Below are 24460 nucleotides of genomic sequence, written 5' to 3'. Positions count from 1 at the left end.
CACCTATGACTAAGATGATACCAGATGTTCTGGCTCAGCCTTGCTGCCTTAAGGGCTTCGGATTTACAGCTGTAGTGTCTGGTTGTGTTGTTTGCTTGTTGGAGGGATGCAGAGTGTTCTGTGTACCAAACCTTCATGTAGAAGGCTTATGTGGTTTGGGTAGGGTTTGTTTATTATCTCAGAGTAAGAAGGATTATTTGATTGATGGTTTAGAATATGGTGGACACGGCTGTGTGAGGTAGGTATCTGAATTGACAACATGCTGGGTACAATCAGCAATTTTAAAAGAGAGAGACTGGCCTCCATGGTTAGTATTTACATGAACCTCACAAACATATGGTGGAAGAAACAAATAGTTGTCAGCATGAGATAATTCTTGCATTGTCTCAGGGTGTCTAGTGCTATCAGGTTGGCAACAAATATTATGGTAAGCTGTGTCTTCATGACACAGAGCGAGAGGTGAAACAGGGAGTTCTAATGAAGTGTAATTTCAGTAAAGGATTTGTATACCAGAACATAAGGAGGAACAGTGAGTGAAAGCACTAGAGTTACAATTATATATGTACAATCATAGCAATTGAGAAGTACAAAAGCCAAAAAAAAGTGAAACCACTTATGGATATTTAAACAGTGACAACCAATGTGGGTTGGGTGCCACATCAGTTTAGTGATAAAACGATCTGCAGTTTATCGCAAAAACTAGACTCAGTGTCAGAATGCCCATAGAAGACAAAAGCTAATGATGAGTACAAAAGGCAGTAAGGGCACTAGCAATAAGTTAGGGTCATTTAAAGCAATGATTCAAGCTGGCCGGGATGCCACAACCACTGCTCAGTGGAAATTTACATATCACAGCAATGAGTACACAGTACACTTGGGCTTGGAATGCCCACAGATATCAAATGTAGTGAAATGAGACAGCAAGTAATATGCCCATAGCAAGTGAGAACCCCATCCTAAATTAACATGGCTACTATCTGCAAATACATTCATTGCCTGCTCTCAAGTGTACACAGCTGCAGTTGTGTCTGTAACTGTTCACAGCTACACTCAAAAGTCTGCAGAAGTGCATGACCCTGTCCAGTTGGATGCTGTTGTCCACAAAGTTCAGTACCCAGTAGGTGTCAGAAGTGACTTCATATATTTGTTTTATGGAATCAGATAGTGTAAACACTTGGCCAGATGTCAACAGAGGACAGTATTAAGTAATATGGTACACAAGCAAGGAGAAGTAACAACATACACACACATTACAGTGGTAAATAATGGAATAAACAAGCAGGCAGCTGTAGCAGTATAAACAATAATCACATTAATCAGACATTTGATAAAAATGTAAGGAGGGAAACAATAGTGGAGAGAGGATGTTGGGTACAGTGTGAGAGAAGAAGTAAATATGAGGCTAAAGGAAATAAGAAAGGGAAGTGAAAGTATTTTGTATTGCTTATATTTGGTAAAGAGGGAGATGGTACAGTTAATAAATAAAGAGCATTGAGAGGTAGGGTAAAGAAGGTATAAAAGGGGAGACAAATGATGAGGTGTGCATTTCAGCAGAATATAAGTTCAGTGTGTTGGCTGGCAGAAGTGACACTGAGACAGAGCCAAGTGCTTGTCATATTATAAACTAGCCATGATTGTTGAAGCAGTTAGACTGAAGGGATTCATGCTCAGTGCTAAAACAAATTGGAAAGATGCAGCCCTTTCCATTTCTGTATGTCAATGATCTTGAATTTCCCTGCCTGTTCCCATTAGAAATATTGACACAACCTCTTCCACTGCAGCTGTCAAATCTTTGTTCATGAATAAATGGTTTTATACATGAAGTAACACCTGACTCTCGTCATCCTTTTTTTCTGGGCATTTTCTCAAACTCCTACTCCTTTTCCTTTGTTTTTCTTTACCAGTCAGCCATGCTGCCCCACTGTTACTTTCATTTCATTCTTACACTATCTACATTGTTTCTTGCCTGCTTTACTTTATACTCGGTGCTGTTGTTGTGCTTAGTTAACATCTATTACACAGTCACTACTATAAGTCATTCTGCGGCTGCCTCACATACAGAAAAGGTTATTTTGTGGAGCTACTAAACTTCCAACATATACCCCCTTCTTTCCAAAATACTCGAAAGGTTCATCTAACAGCTGGTCCTGCAACACCTAGCCTCTACCATACTTGTAACATCCAGCATGACTTCAGTCAGGGCACACAAGTGAGATTGCTCATGAGCTTACTGAATAAGTCTGTGGAAAACTGAATAACAGAAAAATTAGGTTCTCACTTCCTAAATCTATCAAAAAATGTTGATATTGTCAACCATTCCATCTTGTTCTCCCATCTCCATTATTCTGGGTTCTCTACACAATGTAGTGGGTCTCTAGCTACTTACAAAGCACGTGCAAGATGTCAGATAGAAGTATGTCTTGTCTTTTTCAAAACCAAGCAAGATGGGTATGGCAAGATGATCTGTAGTAGGTCATGTGATCTTCTCTGTCTCTGTAAATAACATGGCTACCCAGAGCCCACTGTGGACCAGTATATGAGACTGATAAATGCTGACGACTTCACTGTTTGACACTTTGATAAACTGATTACTGTAGTAATGCCTCGTGTTCAGTGAGGCTGTAACAAACAACAGGAATAAGTTGAATGCTTTAGCTTTTCCTAATCATCAGGAAAACCAATGCCGTTTCTTACAGGTCATTCTGCTGCAGGTCAGGTCTCAGTATTCCATATCCTGTTTGACCATAGTATAGCAATTTGATCTGCTCCATTTGTCAAACATCCTGGGGGGACAAGATTTCAAAACCTAAAAATGTTTGACATTCATATTAATATGGTTGCCCTTTGTACAGATCAGAAACATGGTTAACCTACAAATTACAACTGTTTTGACTGATAGCACACGTTACATCCACTTGCCCCTACCTGCTTTTCTCTGTACTCTATACCCTTAGTTAACAACTTTCAGTCAACTCATGCATCAGGTTATAATAAACCTACAGCAATGCTGCAAGCTTCTCTGCCATTCACTTCATGTAGAATCAATAACCGCCTTTGGCTTCACAGTGGTCACAAATGATATGCTAGTTAGCTATCACTCAACATAGCATGACTCCAATCAAATGCAAAGCTCTCCAAACCCTTCTCCAGTGGTAGAAACCTTCACACTATATCAGATATGAATCCTTCCATTTCTTACAAACTCCTTGTTCATAGGTTCATAGGTTCATACTAGGCTATCTGCCCTGGGGCAATTATAAGCCTAGCCCGATTCTGTATGGCTTACGCCACCCCTTGGTTTGAGTATACTGTGCCCTTTTTAAGGTTTAGTTTACTGTGCCTCTGTCTAATAGTGACACGGGAGTAATCCCTGGGACAAATCTACGATCCCCCATCCACCTATCGAGATTCTTCTTGAAGAGATTCAGTGAGGTGCTCTGCCTCACATGAACTGGAATTCTATTCCAGAGCGAAGGGAGCCTCTGGGTTATGAACCTGTCCCTCCAGCAAGTTCTATTTATTTCTGTGTTGAGGTTCAAGTCCCTCGAGCGTGTGGCTCTAAGGGATTTAGATTTACTGAGGTGGAGCATGTCCATTAATTCTGGATTTGACATAGCTTTGTATGTCAGGCATAGATTGCCTCGAAGTAGGTGGTATGCAACTGAGTAGAGCTGGAGTTTTTTTAACTGAGCAGCATATGGCATCTATTTGAGACCCTTGATCCTCTTGGTGAGATACTTTTGGGGTCTTTCTAATTGCTGCAGGTGTCGGGTAAGGTACATCCCAAAAGGGGCATTGTATTCTATGATGGGTCTGATGAGGGATGAATAAAGGGGCAAGATTACCTCTCTTGATCTAGATGTGAAACCCTTTGTGATGAGGTGGGCTATGTAGAAGGTCTTTCTAACCACTTTGGCAATGTGGTTTTCAAAGGAGAAATTGCTATCAACTTGGGTCCCCAGGTCCCTAATAACTTTCTCTGTACTTAATGGGTTTCCGCCTATGTGGTAATTTGTGGGCACATTGTTTTTGCCAAAGGTTATGACTATACATTTTTTGGCATTTAGCTTTAAACCATGGCGCTGGCACCAGTTATCTGTCTCTGTGAGACCTTTTTGAAGGATGTTTGTGTCAGCTGGAGAGTTGATTATGGCGCCCAGTTTGCAGTCGTCTGCGAACTTGGTGAGCCATAGTCCTCCCACGTTTGCCTGTACCTTGGAAAAGTATATACCGAACAAGAGTGGTCCCAGGACAGAACCCTGTGGGATGCCACTTGTGACCAGTTTCGAGTCTGACATGGCTCCAGCAACTCTCACTCTGTGGGTTTTGTGTTTGAGCCAGTTTGCGACCCATCTTGTGACATAGGGGTTTATATTTAAGCTGGATAGCTTATCTATGATGCCCGAGTGGGGTATTGTGTCAAATGCCTTTGCAAGGTCCAGATAGGCTGTGTGGACTACCTTCCCTTCATCTATGGCTTTGGTGACTGTTTTGAAGAAGTCAACCAGGTTCAAAAGGCAGGATCTGCCCTTGACAAAGCCGAACTGGGTAGGATCTAGTGTCTGTAGGTCCCCAATGTCTTTGTTTATGAGCTCCATGATGATCCATGATGTCTAAAAAACACCATGTGACTACACTTGGACCAATGTGACAACAGATTCAGAACATATCCTACTACATTATAAACTAAGACTAAACCTCTTCTCTTGACCTTACCTAATATTTATATTTCTTCAGGTATATGCCTAAATTATTGTCACCTCATTTCTGTAAGATTCTAAACTATCTGATATTAATGTGTCCTTTTATTATACAATTATTCCTCAAAATTATGTCAGTGGATGCTCCAGTTTCCTCCCACATCCCATGGACATGCTGCAGGTGGACTGGACACTAAATTGGCCCTAGATGTCAGTGTGTGCATTCTGTGGAAGGTTGGGCATCAGGCTGGCAACTCTACACTGTAAACCTTCACTGGAAATTGTTCTGCAGGCTGTTCTGATGTGGCAAACCCTAACGGAAAAAGCCAAAAGGAGAAGAAGAAAGAAGCTATTTCGTCCTACAGCTTCTTATTTCCTGCTCTTGGTGTTTGGTCATGAGGGCTAGAGTCCTCCCACCACCATGGATAATGTGAAGCTTATATTTTCAGGTCTACCTTCTGTCATCCTTCAGTCCATTCCACCGGAATCCTATTTACTGATCACCACTTTTTACATGTTATCAGAATGTTTGTTTGCTCTGCTTACATTTGCCAAGTGTTATATTGTTCCAATATGCATATACTGCAAATACTGTAGAGTACTTATGATGGCTATCTGTTTATTTGCTGGGTAGGACTAGACTATGTAGCCTCTTTTCAGGCATAACCAGAAAACTTATTAAACATACATGCTAAACAGCTGGACAGTAAAACAACAAATTGCAGCTAATGAATTTAGAAGATACCTAAGGAAAGCAGAAACAGCATACAATCATTATGTAATAAACAGTACAAGGCAGAAACTTGACATAGCTATTTACATAAAAAACAGTGCCGTTTAGAAAAAGTAATGCCATATTGCAAGGGAATACAAAGGAAGAGCAAATTAGAATAGGAAAAATACAATCTGCAGAATGGGAAATTAGGTTAAAAATTCAATGCATCTGCAATCAGATTGACATTGCAAGTAAGAAATGAGCTATCCAGATTAAGAAGCAAGGGATGGGCAATGACAGTGTGTTTCAAAAGTAGTTTCCGATGGGTGGGCCAAAGATTGGGAAGAAAGCCTTTATCAGCACAGACAAAAAGTTAAAAGGCACGACAAAAGAGAGAGAGCAGCAGAATCAGAAGAACTAAGTGATCTGGAGAATTCCTTAATAAGGACTTAACTGAGTCTGAAACTTTGTTAATGACTGGGTCATGCACAAGGTGATTCTAAGGGGAATAACAACCAAGCTTGCCTGTTTAATGCAAGACAGGAGTGTTGCTTTTTGTCCATTCCAAACATAAAAGGACAGATGGTGCTCTGTATTGCTTACAGTTTCAGAACATTTTTGGAAAGCTAATAGTGATGATTGGAAGTTAAGTATTTCCGTATAAACAAAAGCATTCCTTTGCCGATAACTACCTCACCCTGCCTGGTTAACAGACTGTAGATTGTATGCCATTTAAAGAACAGTGATGTTTACTTTATTATTCAAGTTATGGATATGTATGGAAAAGGCCAATCAGGGGACTAGCCAAATTGCAAGATACTTCATTGATTTATTCTTTTTCATCTTTTCACCCCCCACTGCCTTCTGATCATCAGCCCTATCCTTTCCAGTTGGTCCATTAATTCCCCATAAAGAGGGTGAGGGTCAACTATGACGGGCCATCATGAAGGCAGTCATCTGGGGGCTTCAGATTCTTTTCAGACACTATGTCTTACTCCTCCTGCACATGTTCAGCTCACAAAGGGATGGGACATGTAATAGGCTGATCATTCTGGCCCCTCCTCACTTCTACAAGGACATGCTATCAGTAACCAGCCCTGTCCTTCTGTCCTCAGGAATGGGCTATGGTAGCCCAGGTTTCTTTCAGAGAAATATCTATATCTGAGTGCTTACTGAGCAACACCACCCCGTCCCTTCCCCCCACACTCCTTCACTCCTTTTCCTCACTGCCTGGCTCTTCCATTGTTGAATTCCATGTCGATAAACCACACAGCCAGACATTACAAGGCATGAGGTCAATATATATTTATAGATTCGACTGTTTTAGAGAGCTGTCATCAGGACCTGGACAAACCAACTGGCTTGTTCACTTTAAATCCAGCATTACTTATATAAATGAGTTTGGCAGCCATGCCAGGAATGAGTATCTCTATAGCTACCAGCTGCCCAACTCACAGCAATAAGAATTGCTATTTTTCAAAGCTATAGATTCTTATTAAGTTCTGTTGCTGTCCAAATGCAGCGTACATTTGGATGGCAGTACCATGTAAAGTTACGAATGTGAAATAAAAGTAACTTTTTTGTGTGTTACAAAATTTTTTCGTTGCTGTCTGGATGTTTGCAAATTATATGCAGACAGCAGGAGCACTTAGAGAGAATAATTTGTAACAGATAAACAGGAAGTGCGCCTGCTCTCAGTTCGGTAGCTGGTAGTTGCAGTGATACTTCATTTCAGCAAGTCTTCCTGCTACCAAACAGACAGCAGTCACAACTGCTCTTTCTGTGTTACAAAATTCCTGTTTACTTGCTGTTGCTGTCCAAACACAATTTTATATATATATATATATATATATATATATATATATATATATATATATATATATATATTTTTTTTTTTTACTACAAGGTACCAGTTTTGTTAACAAAGTATGCTGTGTACAAACTGTACACATCCTTGTTTTCAGACTATGTATTCCCTTGTATTTTTAATGGCAGCAGGACCACAGCACTCCTTTTTACGCACCATTTAATTCACATTTATGTTAGGTGTTTTGAGTTTTGTAAACTATGTTTTGCTTTATTTTATGCTGTTTAATAATGTAGGTTCTTATACATACTACATTTTGTATATATGTCTTAAGCCAAATATACCATTAGAAAAGTACAGAAAATAACTTTTGTGCCTACCTAGTTGTCAAATATAAGGTAAATTAACTAATGAAACTGTATACATGGCTAACTAAGGTCATTTTAACCCGAATAGCAACCATAAACAGTCAGTAGTAAAAACAGAAAACAATTCCACAGAAATGGCATTTATTAAAATGAGAGAGCGGTGAGAAATACTATACATCTGTAGCATTCCATGCAACTACTTTAAGAAAAAGCAGTAGCAGTACACACAATAAGCCAGAGTGCATTAACACAAGTCACACTACTTTAAGAAAAAGCAGTAGCAGTGCACACAATAAGCCAGAGTGCATTAACACAAGTTACACCTAGACATTAAAATTACTTCTTAAATTTAAACCCACAAATTGTCAGGCAATGCCGAATTGTCATTAAATGGATAACCTAGAGAGATTCTGAGGACTTTGCAAGGGATACAAACCTAAACCCTGGAAGGTACAGCTCTGTACAAGTATACCAAAGTAAAGCATTCTGAAAGCATTGAATAAAGTTACAGTGCTGCAGCTAAATTTTACTTCCTGATGTGTGCAATCCTTCTGAGTGAATGCACATGTCATGTACATCTGTAACCTTCCAAGTCTCTAATCTCAAAAGTAACTTCTTCCAAGTTAGGAAAACAAGAAAACTATTTTATTTTAAAAGGTGTAAAAGTCAATTGTTTTCAAGAATTTATTTTAAAACCATTTCTTAAAACAAAGCACAAAATAGAATACAGCACAAAGCTGTAAATACCTAAGATACATGGCAATTTGTGCTAGTCTATTTCAGCAACCTCACAAATCAATTTTTGAGAGAAAAGCAAACACTTAAATACTTACATTGAAAGATTCAATTAGTCATGGATGTTAAGGCATTCTCAGATTAACAGATAATTGGCTGTTGTCAGTTACAGCATACTCCATAGGTGAGAGTGAGTAATTCACACTTTACTTTTAGTGGCTGGTGTTGTTTGGTCATGAGGGCAGAACACAAATGACCAAACTGGAGTCTTCCCACCACCATGGATAATGTGAATTGTTCACAACCCTGTTATGCTATATTACTATCATAAAATGGCATCATTTGTAAATAAGGCGTCTTACTTTTTTTTTTTTTAAAGAGCATTACAGTATGTGGACCCCTTAATGTTTTAATGTCTCTGCATTGAGGCATTAGCGATGGGCAGAAATGCTGATGTACTCTGTTTACACACATTTCTCCTACGACCCCATGTACATGGGGACTAATAATACTTTTATGTTCATGATTACTGCAAAAAGCAATCTTACTAAAAACTAACACTAAATGGGCTAAATTAATACATTTCTTCAATTATTATTTCCCATAGGCTAACATAACTTTTCTTAATAATAGTCACTTCTGTTTTTATTTGTATACCCCTCCCCCACCAAATACAGATACAGACACCCAGTTTAAAATCAACTTACTTTGTGTTTTGATTTCATTAACAAGGACAGCAGCCAAGAAAACAACAATTCCCAGTCTCATCATGCTGAACAGATGTTTAAAAGCAGGATCTTTCTGTAAACTGGCTTCTGTACAGTCTGCACTGTGTAGAGAACAAAAGCGAAGTGTAACCTCTGGGACTTGATGTGACTGAAATGACTGGAATGAGGAATTCTCCAAGGGTGTATTACACCTGCTACATACCTGCCCAGTAGAGATAGCAACAACATAAACCAGTTTTACCAGACTCACAGAAAGGTGAGTAGGAGTGGTATGTTTTACCCTTTACACCCCACTGTGAATGTAGAGTTTCAAAATGGACCAGCAAATCATCATTTTGCTTCCTGTTTACCATTTACCAGAAAAACGTTTTGTAGTAAAATTAACTCTAGAAACATGGCTTACCTAGTTTTTTTTCTTGCATTGACTACTGTGAGAAAATTAAACTTTTAAGTCTGCACTGTTCTGTGGTTTTACTACAGTAGGATGTGTGACAGATGTACCTCTAAAACACTAAGTCATTTGTGTACTGTACATTCACATCTCCACATTGTTGCCTGCAGCACTAGGAAAAATGTGACAATGGGGGAGACAGTTTTGTCACTTACTGTGTGTGCTCCAGAGAGTGAATATTTTTTGTGATTCTTTTTCCTTTATATACCTGATTGATCTAAAAGATTTCCACAGCAGTTATTGATGAAGCTTTAAATCCTGTATACCCAATAAGTGAATTCATCTTCCCTGTTGCATTTGCTTCCACCTTTGATTAGGGCCCTAACTAGTGCCTCTAACAGAGTTGTTTTGTGTTATGCCCATTACACCCTTCTCATATCTGCTTCAACTGCTGCACAGAGCAACACTGAGTTCAGAAAGATGTGCTAAACTCCATATATGCCATCTTTTGTAGTGTGCTGATCCCTACACATTAGCCTTTTATTGCACCTGGTAAAGAAATACGTTCTTAATTTATCAGTGACACCATTTCATTCACCATTCTGCATATATAACCAGGCTGGGCTTCAGGTTCCATCCACAGCACCTTCATGTTCCTTAATGAACTGGTTCCTACTCACAGGCACTGACAAGGGACAGGCAGAGAAAGATGTCTTTGGTCCAGCCTCAAATGGTATCATGTATCTTTCCATTTTAGTACCCCTGCAATACATGGCAATCACTTTCTACTGACAGAAGGATATTTAAATTCCAAAATATGACATGACCATCACTATCTTCATTGTGCTGACTACCTTCTACAATGCACTGGCTAGTGCCTAGCACATCAAGGTCTAACTACCCGTTGCTAATACCCATAACATTAAACACCACCCGCTGCTAATACCCATAACATTAAACACTACCCGCTGCTAATACCCATAACATTAAACACTACCTGCTGCTAATACCCATAACATTAAACACTACCCACTGCTAATACCCATAACATTAAACATTACCCGCTGCTAATACCCATAACATTAAACACTACCTGCTGCTAATACCCATAACATTAAACTCCACCCACTGCAAATACCCATAACATTAAACTCTACCCACTGCTAATACCCATAACATTAAACTCTACTCACTGCTAATACCCATAACATTAAACACCACCTGCTGCTAATACCCATAACATTAAACATTACCCGCTGCTAATACCCATAACATTAAACACTACCTGCTGCTAATGCTCATAACATTAAACACTACCCACTGCTAATACCCATAACATTAAACACTACCTGCTGCTAATACCCATAACATTAAACTCCACCCACTGCAAATACCCATAACATTAAACACTACTCACTGCTAATACCCATAACATTAAACAACATTAAACACTACCCACTGCTAATACCCATAACATTAAACACTACCTGCTGCTAATACCCATAACATTAAACACTACCCGCTGCTAATACCAATAACATTAAACTCTACTCACTGCTAATACCCATAACATTAAACACTACGCACTGCTAATACCCATAACATTAAACACTACCTGCTGCTAATACCCATAACATTAAACACTACCCACTGCTAATACCCATAACATTAAACACTACCTGCTGCTAATACCCATAACATTAAACACTACCTGCTGCTAATACCCATAACATTAAACACTACCCTCTGCTAATACCCATAACATTAAACTCTACCACCTGCTAATATCCATAACATAAAACACTACCCACTGCTAATACCCATAACATTAAACTCTATCCCGATGCTAATACCCATAAAATTAAACACTACCTGTTGCTAATACCCATAATATTAAACTCTACCCACTGCTAATACCCATAACATTAAACTCTATCTACTGCTAATGTCTAGAACATCAAACTCCATCTACTGCTAGTGCCTGGGACATCAAGATCTGACTACCCACTGCTTGTGCCTGGCACAACAAACTCTGTCTACCCACTACTCATGCCTGTGTATGGTTCAGTATTTAAGCTGAAAACATGTATGAATATAATACACATATTATACATGTATGTCAGATGCATAACAAGTACAAAAAAGTAGATAGTATTGCATTTCACAGATCTTCTGTGAGATTCCTGCCTGGAATGGTAACATGGTGAGGTGCAGGATATCATTTTGGGGTGGACTAAAGGTATCTTTCTCTGCCTGGTTATTGTCACTGCACAGCAAGATACAAAATCTGAAGAACTCTAAGTACACAAAAAGTGCTGCAAAAAATGGATGGCCTAAAAATAAGCTGCTGGGCTTTCATGCAAAAGTTAAGATTCAGTTGAGGAAAATTTGAGAATCTTGCACTTAAAATCCATAAAAATATGGACACTGAGTAAGGAATGTGGCTTTTTGGGACCCTAATCCCATTATGAGTGCCATTGATACAGGTGAATCATATTTTTACATCCTCTTTTGGGTTGTATAGACAAACGCATAAGCAGTACAAAAAAGCAGACAGTACTACCTTTCACAATTCCTGGTGAGATCCCACCTTAGAAATATGCTTTGCATTGTGGTTGTGGGCAGTGTTTTGCAGTGGGAGAAGTACCTGGGTATACAGTGAGAGGATACCATGCAGAACATTTCAGAACATACATGGCTGACAGTGAGTGGTCCCTATATATACATTTTCAGACAACACTGGAAAACACTGACAGCTGTCAACCACAATAACCTTATAAGAAAACTAGTATCAGTAAATTAGAATGAGTACAACAGGAACACCAAGGGCACCCACGGTTGTGAAAGTTTAAGTTACTATGAAAGTTTAGATAATGAGATAAACATGTACTAAATACCCTACTGGACAACACTTACTCTCCAATAGGGCAATAGGGTACTAATGTACAGATATTGCTTGGTGAAAACAAGTCCACTGCCTCATGGCAGCATATTAAGCTGCTTTGAAGCTCAGAAAGAAAAAAGCAAATGGCCACCCTTTTTCATGCTTGTTAAATGTGTCTTTATTGTTTAGAGAGTGTTGTTGTTCTTTCGGCTTTTCCCGGTTAGGGGTCGCCACAGCAAACTCCGGTTCGCTAATGATTGGCAGTAGTTTTTTTTTATGATGCCGAGGTGCCAGCCCAACGCCCAACCTGCAACAAAGGCACGCCCATTCACGCATGTCTTTTGAACGCCAGGAACTGCAGGGAGGACATACAGACTCCAACTTTATTGTTTAGAGACTGTAAACAAATAAAAAAAAGAAAAAAAGTAACATTCATGTGTATGCATGTCTGTGTGCATGCATAGGAGAGAGAGAGAGATTGCAAGAGACACATTACTCAACTTCTTTGCTCAACATTTCATGATAAAGACAATATTGGGGATGGGGTGTCTTTTCTGAACACATGGAGTATGAAGCTATAATGTCTTCATTCACTGAGAGTAATCTTTAATAATCCATCAGAAATCATTTTCAGGGGACAGACCAAAATTAGGGACAGTTGGGATGCATTGGAGGGGTGAGATTTCAATGCCTTACACTCTATGACTTTTTTCATTCGTTTGATCAGAAATCACAATGAGATATCTGAAGTGTACTCGGTCAAGAAGGAAGCAGTGATTGCTGTGCACATTTTTGTATGGGTGTGAGTGTGACATCAAATACTTACACAACTTATATTTTGGATGTAAAATTCTTCCTCCAGCATCAATTATATAAGCTACAGCAAGTTTGAAACATTAGGCAGAGGAACTATTTTACATAAAAAATATATATTAAGAAAAAATACACAAAAACAATTTAACAGCTAGCCCATTATTAAAGCTCCATAGTGCCCTCTAGGGTGGGTGTCATAGAGAAAATAACAGACCTTCTAGGGGTGAAGAGGCCCTCTGCCAGTGGTGCCAGTCCACATAGCACCCTTGGGCTGTTGGTTATTTCACCAATAACACCCACTCTGGAGGACATTATTGCTTGCTAACCTAAAATATTTGAACTCGTCTAGTACCTCATATAAACAGTTAAGAAAAGACCTTATTCAGATCTACAGGGCACGAACAGCCATCTACTTCTGGGAATGCTTGTGGTTATCGAGACGTAGTAGAGAAGAACTGGATAACCTGGGTAGGAGATTATATAGGAATGAAAGATGCACTAATTGGTTTTCTGAGAGAGTAACTGACACCTGTTACAGAATATCAAAGTATATTAAAGCTAGCTGTAGTTTAGTTAGAAGTTTGGACACATTATGGGGTTGACTGGTTTGGTATACTGGCAGGCTAGAAAGGCATAATTGCCTCTGCCTGAAATATTTGTGTGTAGGAATGCATGCATGTATGTAACTGCTAGATTAAATCAATTTCATTCATTGCTTATTTTCTAGATCACAACAAAAGGATTATTAGCCTTATGGATGTCTGCCACGAAGAATACTCTGCAGACAGAACAGACTGACAACTAGAACATATGACTTCAAGATGTCTGTTTTTTTAATTTATGACAGCCACAGTGAGTAGCATGTGGGCAAGAGAACCACAGACACCAGATGCAGCACACAGAACTGACCAATAACCACATTTCTGTATCCCATTTTTTTCGTGTGTGCAAGACTGATCCTCACTATGTGACTGCTAGCATGATTCTGAACAGAGAAACCGAATGTCATAGGAGCCAAACATGGGGATATAAGTGAATGACTGATGCCAGCTTGCTTATGTTACAGGAAAGGTGATTGACAAGGTAACGTGACATGGGGTGGAGACCAAAGGGTGAGTGTCACAATGCCAGGATCTTAGGGCATGGACAATGCACAGCATATGTGAACAACTTCTCAAGACACACTTAACTAACAGCTGGCTCTGCCCATGCACAGTCCCAGGCTGATGGGCCATAAATTCCACTAGCTCTTTCCCACATTCTCTACCTCTCACACTTCCCTGTAAACCCCTTTCTTCTACTCCCTCCCATTTCATCTCTTTAACCCATCCTAATTTACCCTTTTCTCCTTCCTAGCATCTATCTTCTACTCATTGTCCACTGTAGAAATGCCAATACACTAATTCGTAGCTTACGTATGTTTGTGTATACAGTATTCTGTAAGTCTATAGGCATGACTGTTTACTTTGTAACTAATGTGTAGCTACATTGTATCTAATGTGTGCTTGTTAAATTGTATTTTATGAGTTTGCTAAATTGTATTTTGAGTTTTTCTATCCAGGCCACCACTGAAAATGGGCTACTAGCCCAGTCAGACCTCCCTGGTAAACAAATGTGAAATAAAATAAACAAATGTGAAATAAAATAAACAAAATATGGCAGTGCTGGTGTACGAGGAAGTGTGCATGTGGTACAGCAAGATCTCCTAGTTTGCATTCTGCATTAGCAACTTATCTCACAGTGAGTATGAGGAAGTAAAAGGGCATTCAAAAACATCTTTACTTTTGTACCTATGACAGCTGAAGGGTTTCTCAGTATACAGAGATTAGCTGGACGCAAAGTGATGCTGAACTTGTTAAAAAAATAAAAATATACCTCCTTCTTATAATCAAAGAAATTGTAAATAGCTGAATAGGTTCTGTACATCCTGGGGTTCACAGTCCACGAAAAGGTGAGGTGGTAAAACAGGAGGATGTGTACCTTCCTCTAAATAAGAGAAGGTATTAAAAGCAACAGAACAAATGACTAAACAAGGAGGAGAGAGTTCACAGAAAGTCATACTGGATGCTGGAAACAACATCCCAGTCTGCAAAGGGGCTACACACTGAATGCTTCTTCATGGGGAAGAAAAAAAAATGATAGAAGAAATACTTGAGATAGCAGAAATGAGGATGTATTGCTAAAATGGATTGATTTTTATATGTCCAGTCTTGACCAGAACTCTAAAATTACAATCTGCCAGGAGGAGTAAATGTTTGGAGAGTTGAGGCTTGAATCCCATCAGGATGCCTCCTATTTGCCTAAGATAAGGCCACTAACACTATCATGTCTTGCTTTTTTGATGACCTGTGGTGACTGGAGTTCAGGGTGATCTAATGCTGCTGTAGAAGTGATTTAAGTTTTAAGGTTTGATTGCCAAGCTTATAACTGGGTCTATATTAGATGCACAAAGACTTTAGCGTGAATGCTCACATGAGTGAAAATGCCAGGAATTGAAACTGTGATTGTGGGGTCATGTTACAGTGAGGAGTGGGATATTTGCCATTTCCTCACTGTAGTGCGACCTCAGAGTTAGAATATATAGTTAGCGGGGGATGTGGGGGCCGCGGCCCCCCACAACAGCAAGTTCGGTTACTAGCATTTTCGCTCATGTGAGCATTCACAGTAAAGTCTTTTCGGTTTTATAATATAGACCCCTTATAACTTATTGACTTTCAGGATGTTTCATTTCTGAAATCCCATATTTATATTTTCTACTTTCTATACATGTATTAAGATGACTTTTGTAGGAAGTTAACTAATGACAGGATTGTTACAACTGGAAGAGGAAGCTGATTCCATTAATACTGAAAAGGATGGCCAAATGTATGTCATTTTTTTTTCTGTTATTACTTACTCCACTAGTGTGACTTCCATCTTATTTGAGGCCAGCTTTATAGTTGACAATTTTTTTAATAGAGAACTCATATAATCCTAGATTTCCTATTTGTGCAAGTCCACCCAGTTTCTGTCTCAAGACATTTCAGAATTCAAAGTTCGCTATTATAGAGTTCCTGTAATATTGCTGTTTTCTGGTATCTCGACTCTTTGGTTTATTTACACCTGTAAGGAGTTTTTGTTAAACATTACTTTAGTCAGTTTCACTAATCAGTTTTCATAGCTCTCACTTTCTTGACTTTGTCCTAAAGCACTAACTAGTCAGAGTGTCTGATTGCTTTGCTCTTCGTTGACCTGGAACATCATCTGGTTCATTACTTTGGAAATGGGTCCAAATAGAGAGATAAGTCAGCAAGAAAAGGAGAGTAGTATTGCTGGAATTTAATAGATTGTATTTCACATAGCATATATCATGGACAGAAGTGCCTAATCTTGGTACATGCACTGGTGCCATGACTGGAAAGACAGTGTAGAATCCTCAAGACATGTAAACATTCCTACAATGTTGCTAGGCCAGGCCCAGGGGGAGGATGGCTCCCCTGTTGAAGAAGGAAGTAGTAGTCCACAAAAATCACAAAACCTGATAGGCCAAAAAAAGAGCCATAACGGTAACAGAGTGGACTGTTGAGGATAAGAAAGAAATTATGTATTGTTACTATTATGCAAAAAGACCAGAATTTCCAGACAGAAGATATACAAAAAAGATTAAGAGAGAAATTAGAGGAAAGAAAAAATACTTCCATAAGAAACATTGTCAGAAGCTTCAAATACAAATTTGTGTTCATTAATACAACAGATTTATGAAAAACATTATATAGACCAAGAAACCTTGGACCATTTGGAAGAAAAAGCAACTGAGGAAATGCAAAAATATAAAGAACAAAATCTAGAGACTCGAAAAGTACAAAAAAGAAATATGGATGTGGGAAAGAAAGAGAGATCTGAAATAGTGCAATATTTATGCAAAGGAGAAAGCCAAAGTAATCAACACAAAAAAGGCAACCTCAAAGATATTTGAAGAGAAATACAGGCAAAGGCATCCCGATATGGAACATTTCACAATAAAAATTATGATCACAAAGAGGGAATGTAGAGCAGAAGATTAGTAAAGTTAAAAAATAGAAGTTGAAGTTATGGAATACCTGTTAAGTGAAGGATTTAGTGTAAAAAGTCTAACAGGTTATATCACAACATGATGGAAAAAGAGTCCCCAAAGTAAGGAGAAACAGGAGGAGCAGGAGACATTTGAAGAAGAAATATGGACATGGGAAAGAAAAAGAGATTTAATATGATGCAATATTTATGTAAAGGAGAAAGCAACACTAATCAATACAAAAAGAGCAGCACCAAAGATTTTTCAAGAGAAATATAGGCAAAGGCATCCGGACATGTACAATTTTACAATACAAAAATATGAAAACAAAGAGGAAAAGTAAAAAAAACGGGATTAGTAATGATGAAGTTAAAGAAACAGAAAGTGAAGTTATGGATTACCTGTGAAATAAAGGATTTAGCATAGAAAATATAACTCTGATAACATCATAGCAGGATAGCGCAATGGCTCCCCAAATTAAGGAGAAAACAGTGGAGAGGGGAACATCTGATCATTTGCCATATGAAAATACTTTGGAGCTTTTCATAGGAAACCAGTACAAACTTTTAGTTGGAGTTGCATAGCAAGGGAAGGGACAGGAAACTGTGGCAACTCTGATGCAGTCAGTGTTGTAGAGTGAAAGGCCAGTGAGTTCACATATGAAAGAGCAACAAATGACACAGGATGAAATTGAAGAGAATGTGCCACAGGATGATGCTCTGGAACTTTCTATAGAATGCCAGCAGGAAATGGAGAACAAAGAACGTGCCCTCAGTTTAGAAGAAAATGATCGAAGAGAAGAGTTGCCTGATTTAATAGAGATGGACAGACGTATTAAGATCAGTGAAAGTAATAGACTACAGAAAGTCAATAAACCTCAAAAAGTCAGTAATTAGGACTGCCCATAAAGATTCATGCGTTTTAACAGAAGTAAATAGGATATACTACTGTGCAGCTAAATTAGTAACAGATAAAGCCTTACCACAAAAAACACAGGGCAGTAAAGGAAAGGAGAGGGAGTAATCTAATGCCATCATGGAAGTACTGAATAGAGAAAACTATAAAGCAATTAAAACAAGAAGTGTCACTGTTAGAAGAGTATAGAAGAAGGAACAAATCAACAAAAATACTCAGAAAGATAGACGTGATAAAAGAAATGTACAATATCAGGACAGACCAGGATCTGTCCTGCACTATTGCAAATAATAGATGAAAAATATTGGCACAGGCAGAAAAAATATACTGATAAATATAAAGAAAAGTATAAAATAAGCAATTTATTGATGACCCAAAAAGGTTTTATAGAGAATTGGGAAACAAGGCAAAAGGAATTTAAACACCACCAAAAAGGGAAGAAATAGATGCATTTTGGGGAAATATCTATGAAGATCCTGTTGAACATAATGTTGTATCTTTTGGCTTTTCCCGGTTAGGGGTTGCCACAGTGGAACTCCAGTCCGCTAATGATTGGCAGTAGATTTTTACGTACCAAGTTGCCAGCTCTGACGCACAATCTTCAACGAAGGTATGCTCATTGACGCATGTCGTCGGACTCATCATTGCTTAAATCTCAGACAGCTAGGTTGGCTTGAACTGCAAAATCTCATTCTACTTCAACAACTGACTATTACCCACAGGATACTCCACTTCCCTTCTAATGCACCTATTCTTAATACTCTTATTTCCCCCTATAAAAATCTCACTAACCTACGCTCAGCTAATAAACTTCTAGTAGCCACATGTAAATCTCAGAACAAAGCAGGTGACTCCCTTTTCTCAAATGCTGTGGGTACACACTGGAACAAGCTCACTAGTGAACTTACTACCTTGACCTCAACACCCCTCTTCAGGAAACATTTAAAGATACACCTCAAATCACATTGGCTCTGCCCTTGCTCTTCTCCTGACCGACTCTCGTTTCCTACTTCCACATCTTTCCACCTCTTTTCCAAACACCTCTATCTGCACTGTACAAACCCATCATATAGATAAGTATTACTTCTCCTTCTCTCACTCTGCCTTGTCTCCCACCACTTCAATTTTTTTCCCTTGACTCTATTCAGCTTGTGACTTCCTCTTTCTTATGATTTTACCTCATATTACCACTACTTAATTTGCTTATGTTTTACCCCCTATCACCTCTAAGATGCTAAAAAAAAAAAAAAAAAAAAAAAATCTGTATTATAATACTGCTCTTATTGCTGTGTGTTTTTGTTACACTAATTGCTTTTCTGTTGTTCTGTATTCTAATTAGTTACTAACTCCTGCTTAGTAGTTTTAGTTAAACTCTTGTATATATTTTTTTTCTTAAGTGTGTTACCATAGACTGTTACAGTGGAGCTTTTCTCCTCGGGCCTCTACTGAAAATGGACATGTATCCAGTTAGACTAGCCCGGTCAACAAATGTAAAATAAATAAATAAATAAATAAATAAATAAATAAATAAATGTCTCTACACAGAAGATGCTTTAGCTGAGAATCAAACAGGACAACGTCTTACTGTGAGGTGACAATGCTACCGCAGCACCACCAGTGCAGTCGTCCTGTTGAACATAACAAAGATGCTAAATGGATAGAAGAAATAGAAGAAAGAATAAGAGGTTCAAATGTATAAGATATGAAATGGGATGAAGTAATGGCCAGAGAGATTGAAACAAAGTTAAGAAAAGCTCCTAAGTGGAAATTCCCAGTTCCAGATGTAGTACCTAACTTCTGGCTAAAAGTATTAACATGTTTACATGAAGATTTAGCCATGAGTAAGAACTATTTATATGCATAGCATGAACAGACACTAGCCTGGTTAACAATAGGAAAAACAATACTCCTACTTAAGAGTGAACCTGTAAGCTTTCCATAAATCTAAAGACCAATAACTTGCCTTCCAACAGTGTATAAACTATACACTGGAATTGATGCCAACAGAGTTTATAATCATTTAGAAGAAAACTCAGTCATGGCAATAGAACAAAGGGTAATAAAAGAAAGCCATGCAGAACAAAGGATCATTTGTTGTTATATAAAGTCATAATAGAGAATTGTAAAAAGGGGAAGAATCTAAGTATGGCATAGATATATTACAAAAAAGCATTTAACAGTATCCCACCTTCATGGATAAAAGAGTGCTTAAAAATGTATAAGATACACCCTACACTCATCGATATTACAGCAACCATGAACAGTGGCAAACCACTTTGCAGTTAAACAAATTATTATTCCAGGGATAAAAATTCAAAGGGGGATATTCCTGTCACCGCTGCTCTTTTATCGTTCCCTTAATCCATTAAGCTGTCTACTTAACAGATTAGGTCATGGCTACAATTTGGCTGTCAGAAAACAACAAAGTTTAAAGACTTCTCATCTACTTTTTGTGGATGATTTAAAACTGTATAGTTCATCAGATGAGGAACTGAAAGCACAACTGCAAGTGTTCAAAACATTTTCAGATTATATAAGAATGTCATTTGGTCTTGATAAATGTGCATAAGCAACCTTTAAAGTAAGAAAATTACAGCACCAAGAAAACATCAGTTTGGGACAGGAATGTGATATGAAAGAACTTGACCAAGTGGGAGTGTATAAATATTTAGGATTTGATGAAGAATCAACGATAAAACATGAACAAATATGAATAAAACTTAGTAGGGAATATTTTAGAAAACTAAAATTAATACTGAAAACAGAGTCCAAACTAAAACTAATTTGCCCTTCCTGTCCTAACTTACAATTTTTGAGTAACTGACTGGCCCCAAAAGGTGCTAAATAGATCAGACAGGAAAACAAGAAGAATACCGAATCCTCATTAAATGATTTATAAAAATCAGTGTATACCAAGACTATAAATTCCTCATTCTCAAGGAGGTATGGGTCTCCTCAAAATGTATTACATGTATAGATCTGCAATTGTGAGACTGCATACACATCTGCTGACCTCACAAGACCAAAACATAGTGAAAGTTTTGAAACATGAGGAGAATAAGTCTAAGATGACTTCCCTGCTTAGTTTAGCAGAAGCATATTGGCATCAAGTGGGAATAGAAATCAAAACAGAAGTAGATAAAAATCAGCCAGCAACTGAATGTGCCAAAAAAAAAATAGACGCTGAAATACAATTGTATTTAGATATGTTACCAGTACATGTATCTCCATATAAATTACAGAATGAGTCATTACTGGTCACATTCCGGGTGCTGCAAAGAGCACTTCTGGCTAACATCAAAGATTTAAACCATACTAATTTCATGAACTTTAATCAAACTTTGACTTAGGAATAGGGTCCATTCCCATTATGGTATTAGAAACCCAAAACACTTGGAGAAATTAAAAAAAAAGAAATGTTCATTTCTTCTGCCTTCATGTCATCTGCTAAGGGATCTCTATGTTAGCAGTTCTACAAAGTATTATATGGGGTGTAGAACAAAAGAAACTAGGTGTCTGAGTGTATTTATCATGCTGAGTATTTTCCAATCCTCTGAGGCTATGCAACCTCACAGTTAGTATTACTGAAGTCAGAGAAATATAGGAAAAAACTCCCACAATACACTGAGCCATGTTTTCAGTCAAAACATGTAGGCTAATGTGTTTTCAATTAATCAGCTTTGACAAATGTCTATTGCAGAGAATTTTTATTCTTACAATCCTAATGATACCATCCTGGTTGCAGTTCTGGCAATTTTCTACCAGCTCTCGCAGACTATTGTTTCTGCCCATTTTGTTTTGCTCTCAGTATTTATACATTCTTATGTACCATCTTTGGCCTTAATAGTTTGGCCATTACTGGAAAAATTGTTTTAGAAATCCTGCCCATCAGCCCATTCTTGGACCTTTACTAATTTAATTTCTCACAAATGGCATGTAACTGGACATTTGAGACTGTAGGTTGGATGAGTCTGCAGATGATTATGTATTACTACACATCAGCTGAACAACGATTGTTGAAAATGACGCTTTAGGATGATTCTGGATCACTCTAGTTATGTCCCAACCACAGCAGACCAATCCTAAATGAAAAGAAGACAAAGCATATTTGCTTTGGCAAACAGCAGATGGTACATACTTCATGTTCTCCAGAGATCAAAATGATGGCATTGACTGGACCTATAGAGACTACATTACATTACATTTGTTAGATGGCAGAATGAGACAAGAAACCTGTCTAGTTTGCTGTTTTTAAGTTCCTGAGCATCTTACTACCTTTGTGTCCCTACTTTCCATTTTTATATGTCCTTTTGAATACCTTGGTGGATTCCTTCCCACCACTTATTCTGGCAGTAAATTCTACTGGTCACCAACAATCTCTGTTAAAAAGTATTATCGGAGATCCAAGCAGTAGTTAGTCACCACAATCTGCTTCCTCTGTCCCCTTCCTTCACCCTCTCTGTCTTTTCTGTTCAGATTGACCCTTTCACATCTCCCTGAAATGATCTTGTGCAACAGGGGTGTAGACAAGATTTTCACATTTATATTCACAGCTGCCAGACTGCCCCCCCCCCCAAAGCCACACCCACATCATGTTTGGTCTGTACCCACCATTTTACAAACTGCTGTGCAAGCCTCACTTCCTCACAGTGATGCTCTCTGAACTGATCATTAGCAAATATAAGCCAGGATGCTAATCCCTTAATTAATGAAACTGTAAAACAAAGAAAACAAAATGAACATTATAAATCTGCATCTATCTTGGGCAGAAAAACCCACAGTGCTATCCATTTACATCACAGAGTTCACCCCAGTGCTGCTCTATGGCCTAGTCATGACTGAAGAATAGTGGTCAGACTCCGGAAGGAAAGAGGTAGTGCTGTCAGTCAGGCAATGTCCTAAAACCTATGTCAAGTCATGGAAGCCATAAAATGAGAGGGACATCAGAATGCTGAAAGGAGTCCAGAGGAAAGTGAGTGGGATGGAGGGGGATGGATGGGGAGGATATAATCAGACATGAGAGGTGCTACAACTCTTCTCACTGAAACCTACAAGAGCCAGAGAGACAAAGTATGGATATACAACATCATGTCAGGGACAGTCCTGAAACTAAAGGATAGATAAGGAAGGAGATCACACAAGCAGCCAGTTCTAAGGATTATCTAGCCCCTGGGTCTATGAAAGTCCTTCTATATAGAGTAGTTTGCAAACCCATAGAATGAACTTCCAGAGCAGGTGGTGGAAAGGGAATCCGTAGAGACATTCAGTAGGGCATGAAACAGACAGAGAAGCAATGAGGTGGATGAGACAGAGAGATGAAGAACAGGTATAAATGCTAATTGCACATGAGGGTCAGATTAGAGGGGCTTATTGTTTCATTCTGCCATCATTTAAATGTACTGTGTGATGGATTTAAATCATAAGTAGTGAATAAAATACTTGAGAGTTAGGACAGAAGTTTATCACAATCAGACAAATGAAACTCAATCCAAGATCATGAAAGAAGCTCCATTATAAAACTGCCTCTTAACTTGGATTTATTATGGAAAGAGTAACTGATCTCATGGATGCCTGCTTAGCTGGAAATAATCAAGCAATCAACTTACATTCTTCTATGGAAAATGCTCCGTTAGTGGGCTGACAGGCCGGATTATACAACCTGCTCACCAGTTAGAACACCTATCCCGCTACAGGCAGACCCTAACCCCCCCACCCCACCAAACAGGCAATGCCTTCAACTCCTTCTTTACAGAAACCATACAAACACTAGCTAACCAACTTACTCCAGACAGCTTAAACCTTGCCACATCCATACCTAGTACTCTACCAGTATTCTCTATGCAACCAATATCTACCACTTTCATCTACAAGCTCATCCAGAAACTTAAGCCTTGTACCCCTTCTGCTGACCAGTTGCCTTCTGAATACCTCCAAAAAGCAGCCAAAGTAATTTCCTATCCTATATCCATCCTCATAAACAGAACCATTAAGGAAGGTTACATTCCAAACATCTGGAAAATCTCCCATATCATTCCCCTTCACAAAGGCAGCAACTCAAATGACTACTCAAACTATCGGCCAATAGCACTCTTATCATCCTTAGCAAAAATCATGGAAAATACATTCATCATCAACTTTTAAACCATTTAACACAAAATAACATAATAGCTAAATGCCAGCATGGTTTTAGGGCATCTCATAGTACCACAACCACTCTGTTATCCTTTACAGATGTTATAAATAGAAATCGCAATAACAACAACCTCTCATCTGCACTCTTTATTGACCTCTCCAAAGCTTTCGACATGGTTAACCATGCACTTCTGATCAACATTCTTGAATCCTTCTCTCTTGACTCTTTAGCTATTAAATGG

General features: G+C 38.4%; 1 protein-coding gene across 1 annotated transcript in view; it reads right to left on the bottom strand.

Moving 5' to 3' along the window:
* Positions 1-24460, bottom strand: part of UPK2 (uroplakin 2) — a 260794-nt gene that overhangs the window by 214479 nt on the left and 21855 nt on the right. The window contains exons 2-3 of the mRNA XM_044079442.1: positions 22694-22800; positions 9033-9255 (exon numbers count right to left, since the gene is read on the bottom strand). Coding sequence (XP_043935377.1) covers positions 9033-9255; positions 22694-22800 — 330 coding nt within the window. The remainder of the gene's footprint in view (positions 1-9032; positions 9256-22693; positions 22801-24460) is intronic.

Source organism: Protopterus annectens, chromosome 8.part0, assembly GCF_019279795.1.
Source record: "Protopterus annectens isolate FY-2018-M chromosome 8.part0, PAN1.0, whole genome shotgun sequence".
NCBI lineage: Eukaryota > Metazoa > Chordata > Ceratodontiformes > Protopteridae > Protopterus > Protopterus annectens.
Note: the sequence above shows the minus strand (reverse complement) of the source record. Positions and strands in the feature narration are given on the sequence as shown.